At 48.1% G+C, this 6,000-nt stretch overlaps 1 protein-coding gene across 3 annotated transcripts in view; it reads left to right on the top strand.

Moving 5' to 3' along the window:
* arap1 (ArfGAP with RhoGAP domain, ankyrin repeat and PH domain 1) overlaps nucleotides 1-6,000 on the top strand; it is a 114,452-nt gene that overhangs the window by 39,800 nt on the left and 68,652 nt on the right. For all 3 annotated transcript variants that reach the window (XM_036961243.2, XM_090218904.1, XM_090218905.1), the window contains 6 exons: nucleotides 916-1,001; nucleotides 1,105-1,205; nucleotides 1,325-1,465; nucleotides 1,557-1,626; nucleotides 2,466-2,586; nucleotides 4,757-4,962. In XM_036961243.2, coding sequence (XP_036817138.1) covers nucleotides 916-1,001; nucleotides 1,105-1,205; nucleotides 1,325-1,465; nucleotides 1,557-1,626; nucleotides 2,466-2,586; nucleotides 4,757-4,962 — 725 coding nt within the window. The remainder of the gene's footprint in view (nucleotides 1-915; nucleotides 1,002-1,104; nucleotides 1,206-1,324; nucleotides 1,466-1,556; nucleotides 1,627-2,465; nucleotides 2,587-4,756; nucleotides 4,963-6,000) is intronic.

Raw genomic sequence — 6,000 nt, forward strand, 5'->3', positions numbered from 1 at the left:
CCTCTACTGTATTAGACCTGTCCTCTACTGTATTAGACCTGTCCTCTACTGTACTGTATTAGACCTGTCCTCTACTGTATTAGACCTGTCCTCTACTGTATTAGACCTGTCCTCTACTGTATTAGACCTGTCCTCTACTGTACTGTATTAACCTGTCCTCTACTGTATTAGACCTGTCCTCTACTGTATTAGACCTGTCCCCTACTGTACTGTATTAGACCTGTCCTCTACTGTACTGTTTTAGACCTGTCCTCTATTGTACTGTATTAGACCTGTCCTCTACTGTATTAGACCTGTCCTCTACTGTACTGTATTAGACCTGTCCTCTACTGTATTAAACCTGTCCTCTACTGTATTAAACCTGTCCTCTACTGTATTAGACCTGTCCCCTACTGTATTAGACCTGTCCTCTACTGTATTAGACCTGTCCCCTACTGTATTAGACCTGTCCTCTACTGTATTAGACCTGTCCTCTACTGTACTGTATTAGACCTGTCCTCTACTGTACTGTATTAGACCTGTCCTCTACTGTATTAGACCTGTCCTCTACTGTATTAACCTGTCCTCTACTGTATTAGACCTGTCCTCTACTGTATTAGACCTGTCCCTCTACTGTACTGTATTAGACCTGTCCTCTGCTGTACTGTATTAGACCTGTCCTCTACTGTACTGTTTTAGACCTGTCCTCTATTGTACTGTATTAGGGGCTGTGGCTCCGAAGTTACCTCTGTTTTTTAAAATTTCTCTCTCTCTCCATCCCTGTCAGGGTCAGATTTTGAATTGTTTTTTAAATTTTATCTCTCACTCTCTCCCTCTCAGGGTCAGATTTTGAGTTGTTTTTTAAAAATGTCTCTCTCTCCCTCTCAGGGTCAGATTTTGAGTTGTTTTTTAAAAATGTCTCTCTCTCCCTCTCAGGGTCAGATTTTGGTGACAGTTCAGATGACTCTGAGGATCCAGACCAAGTTTACCCCAAGCCCCAGTCTGTGAACATGGCAGACAGGGTAAGATAGTGTGTGTGTGTGTGTGTGTACTCTGAATATGTGTCTAGACTCCTGTAATGTTATTGTGTTGCTGTGTGTCAGTGACGGCTGTGTTGTCCAATAGGATGTGTTCCTGCCGGTGCCGGGGTGGGGGAAGGGGCGGTACAGCTCTCTCTGCAGCGACGATGAACTATTGGACGATGACAACGAGCCAATCAGCAACCGGTTAGTGTCCCCTGACCCCTGACCTCTGACCTCTGGTGACATCATTGTTCCCATAGAGAGAGGGAATAACACTCTCTCTCTCTTTCATTCTCCTCTCTCTCTCTCTCTCTCTCTTCCAGCTCATGGCAGGACTATGGTCTGAGTACGCTACAGGAGAGTGTCTACCTGCCGGTCACAGGCAGGATCCTAGCCCAGCCCCCTAGAGATGGCCCCTCCCCTGTTCTAAAGATGGGCTGGCTGGATAAGAACCCACCGCAGGGGTACGTCACACACACACACACACACACACGCACACGCACACACACGCACATCCAGTATACGACCTCCCTAACTGTATGTATGTGTGTGCAGGTCTCTGTACTACCAGAGGAGATGGGTGAAGCTGGATGTTGACTACCTGAGATACTTTGACAACGACAAGGTGCGGTAACTATGAGTTCAGTTGGCCATCTACATTGTCCTGTTAGTCTATACATTACCTAAGTCATGATGTCCCCCATTAGTATTTCTCAGAGATGTGGTTTCTCTATTGATTGTCTGTGTTGTGTGTGACAGCGGTCCTATGAGTCATGGTGTGTGTGTGTGTGTGTGTGTGTGTGATAGCGGTCATACGAGTCATGGTGTGTTGTGTGTCTGTGTGTGTGTGTGACAGCGGTCGTATGAGTCATGGTGTGTTGTGTGTGTGTGTGTGTCTGACTGTGGTCGTATGAGTCATGGTGTGTGTGTGTGTGTGTGTGTGTGTGACAGCGTCGTATGAGTCATGATGTGTTGTGTGTGTGTGTGACAGCAGTCGTATGAGTCATGGTGTGTTGTGTGTGTGTGTGACAGCAGTTGTATGAGTCATGATGTGTTGTGTGTGTGTGTGACAGCAGTCGTATGAGTCATGGTGTGTTGTGTGTGTTGTGTGTGTGACAGCGGTTATATGAGTCATGGTGTGTTGTGTGTGTGTGTGACATTGGTCGTATGAGTCATGGTGTGTTGTGTGTGTTGTGTGTGTGACAGCGGTTATATGAGTCATGGTGTGTGTGTGTGTGACAGCAGTCGTATGAGTCATGGTGTGTTGTGTGTGTGACAGCAGTCATATGAGTCATGGTGTGTTGTGTGTACGACAGCGGTCATATGAGTCATGGTGTGTTGGGTGTGTGACAGCGGTCGTATGAGTCATGGTGTGTTGTGTGTGTGTGACAGCGGTCGTATGAGTCATGGTGTGTTGTGTGTGTGTGACAGCGGTCGTATGAGTCATGGTGTGTTGTGTTGCAGGAGGTATACTCTAAGAGGATCATACCAACGGCTGCCATTACGGGGGTGACCAATGTGGGGGAGCAGAAGTTTGAGGTGGTCACAACCAACCGGACCTTTCTCTTCAGAGCCGAGAGCGACTGTGAGTGTGTGTGTGGGTGTGTGGGTGTGTGTGTGTGTGTGTGTGTACATCCTTTGTTGTTCTTCTCTGGTTGTCAGCCCAGAAACCTTGACCCCAAGTAAACCCAGCAACATGTTTTGAGCCATGGTTTAATACACAGGGACTTGGTTCGTCCCTCTTCTTAAACGAGTCAGATAATAGGAAGTATTCTACTGTGTACTAGTGCAAGTATAACTGTGTGTTCAGAACAATGTGCTGGAGGCGGATGGCAGCCCTGGTCTTAGGAAAGCACAGAGAGAGGAAAACTCACCTTAGATATGATCAATTACGAAAATATCAAATTGTTGCTTACGGAAACTCCCAAAATCATATCAACCCTTATAATAATTAAAGCAATGGTAAACTAGATGATCATTTCAGCACCATTTTGATTGAGACAATCGTGGGGGACTCGTCTTCATAAATCAATCAAGGTCTGAATCGGATATTTGACCATATGTAGGTTGGGGAAATGTTAGCTAAGTTGAGGTGAGTGCTAATGATCCAAGTTATTCTAGTTAGCTCATATATTAACTGATCAGAACACCTTGCTGGCATGCTATGTACAGTAGCTTAACAAGTGGATCATGCTCTTCACTCGTCTGTGACTGTTTCTGATCATCAATCAATGGGATTTTGTTTCACTGAATCTCCGTCTGTATATTTCATTAATTGATCTCTGGCTGGGTAAATAAGTGGTGGTATAGCTCATCTATCAACGATCATAAACATTTAGCATGCTATAATGTAGCCTAATCAAGTGTTCGTCTATCACTGATCTGAAACATTTAGCATGCTATAATGAAGCCTAATCAAGTGTTCATCTATCACTGATCTGAAACATTTAGCATGCTATAACGTAGCCTAATCAAGTGTTCGTCTATCACTGAACTGAAACATTTAGCATGCTATAACGTAGCCTAATCAAGTGTTCATCTATCACTGATCTGAAACATTTAGCATGCTATAACGTAGCCTAATCAAGTGTTCATCTATCACTGATCTGAAACATTTAGCATGCTATAACGTAGCCTAATCAAGTGTTCGTCTATCACTGATCTGAAACATTTAGCATGTTATAATGTAGCCTAATCAAGTGTGTATTTTTCTCTTGGATCATGTAGCCTTATATAATCTCTCCATCATGGAGCTGTGACAGCGTGTCCTGTTTTATGTGTCTTAACCTAACTTCAATATAATCAATCAGTGATTCATGTTGGCTAATTACACAGCATATGAGTCATTCATGCATTTTAAATACAATCAAGCGTTTTATTTTGTAAGGAAATAACAAAGGGAACCTTGAATAAATAAACTAGAAATAAACTAGATTTTCTGTCAAACAGCCATTTGAATAATCTGTTAAAAGCCCTGTGTTTTTAACATGTTAAATTGGTAGTTACAGTCTTGTCCCATCGCTGCAACTCCCGTACAGACTCGGGAGAGGCGAAGGTCGAGAGCCTTGCGTCCTCGGAAACACAACCTTGCCAAGTCGCACTGCTTCTTGACACACTGCTCGCTTAACCCGGAAGCCAGCCGTACCAATGTGTCGGAGAAAATACCGTAGAACTGGCGACCGTGTCAGCGTGCACTGCGCCCGTCCCGCCACAGGAGTCGCTAGAGCGCGATGGGACAAGGAAATCTCGGCCAGCCTCCTCATGGGTCTCCCGGTCGCGGCCCGGCTGCGACACAGCCCGGGATTGAACCCGGGTCAGTAGTGATGCCTCAAGCACTGCGATGCAGTGCCTTAGACCGCTGCACAACTCGGGAGGCCACTCCAGCCTATTCTTATCGCAATTTGAAACATTGCACTCATCAGAAAAATACTTTCATCATGGCAGCAAATGTCTCTGGCCCAGCCAATTTTTAAATCCTGGCACCGCTAGTGGCACCGCTGGCACTGCTAGTGTCTGCAGCTGCAGCTGCTGAGAGAGAGCCTTAGTAGGATAAAAGGTGCACAGACACTCACAGTTGATTTAATTCTTAACACAACACGGCAAGCCCGAAACCCACCCGGGTCCAAATCAACCCATCTGCCCATCTAGCAACTCATCTGCCCATCATGCAGACATCAGCACTAAGCTGTTCATATCACACTGCTGCGTGCTAAATCACTCTTCCTCTGTGTGTGTGTGTGTGTGTGTGTGTGTAGTTGAGAGGAATGAGTGGGTGTCAGTTCTGCAGAACTTCACTAGGGGGCGCCAGGAGGGCAGCAGGGAGATTACTTCACACTCCTCGATGACCCCTGGTTCACCCCTGACCCCTGAACAGCAGGGCTACCTGGAGCTGAGGGGCCTGCGCTCCAAACTCTACACAGTCGTCTCTGGAGACAAGGTCTTCCTCTACAAGAACATGGAGGTGAGGCTGTGGGGGTGTTTGGTCCTAGGGGTGTTTGGTCCTAGGGGTGTTTGGTCCTAGGGATGTTTGGTCCTAGGGGTGTTTGGTCCTAGGGGTATTTGGTCCTAGGGTTATTTGATCCTAGGGCTGTTGGGTCCTAGGGGTATTGGGTCCTAGGGCTGTTGGGTCCTAGGGCTATTGGGTCCTAGGGGTATTTGGTCCTAGGGGTGTTGGGTCCTAGGGGTGTTGGGTACTAGGGGTATTGGGTCCTAGGGGTGTTGGGTCCTAGGGGTGTTGGGTCCTAGGGGTGTTGGGTCCTAGGGGTGTTGGGTCCTAGGGGTGTTGGGTCCCAGGGGTATTGGGTCCTAGGGATATTTGGTCCTAGGGGTGTTGGGTCCTAGGGGTGTTGGGTCCTAGGGTTATTTGATCCTAGGGCTGTTGGGTCCTAGGGGTATTGGGTCCTAGGGCTGTTGGGTCCTAGGGCTATTGGGTCCTAGGGGTATTTGGTCCTAGGGGTGTTGGGTCCTAGGGGTGTTGGGTCCTAGGGGTGTTGGGTCCTAGGGGTGTTGGGTCCTAGGGCTGTTGGGTCCTAGGGGTGTTGGGTCCTAGGGGTGTTGGGCTGTTGGGTCCTAGGGATGTTGGGTCCTAGGGCTGTTGGGTCCTAGGGGTGTTGGGTCCTAGGGGTGTTGGGTTCTAGGGGTGTTGGGTCCTAGGGGTGTTGGGTCCTAGGGGTATTGGTCCTAGGGGTGTTGGGTCCTAGGGGTGTTGGGTGCTAGGGGTGTTGGGTCCTAGGGGTGTTGGGTGCTAGGGGTGTTGGGTCCTAGGGGTATTGGGTCCTAGGGGTGTTGGGTCCTAGGGCTGTTGGGTCCTAGGGGTGTTGGGTCCTAGGGGTGTTGGGTCCTAGGGGTGTTGGGTGCTAGGGGTGTTGGGTCCTAGGGGTGTTGGGTGCTAGGGGTGTTGGGTCCTAGGGGTATTTGGTCCTAGGGGTATTGGGTCCTAGGGGTATTGGGTCCTAGTGGTGTTGGGTCCTAGGGGTGTTGGGTGCTAGGGGTGTTGGGT

This window comes from Oncorhynchus mykiss, chromosome 24 (assembly GCF_057628025.1).
Source record: "Oncorhynchus mykiss isolate SJ-2025 chromosome 24, ASM5762802v1, whole genome shotgun sequence".
NCBI classification, from domain to species: Eukaryota; Metazoa; Chordata; class Actinopteri; order Salmoniformes; family Salmonidae; genus Oncorhynchus; species Oncorhynchus mykiss.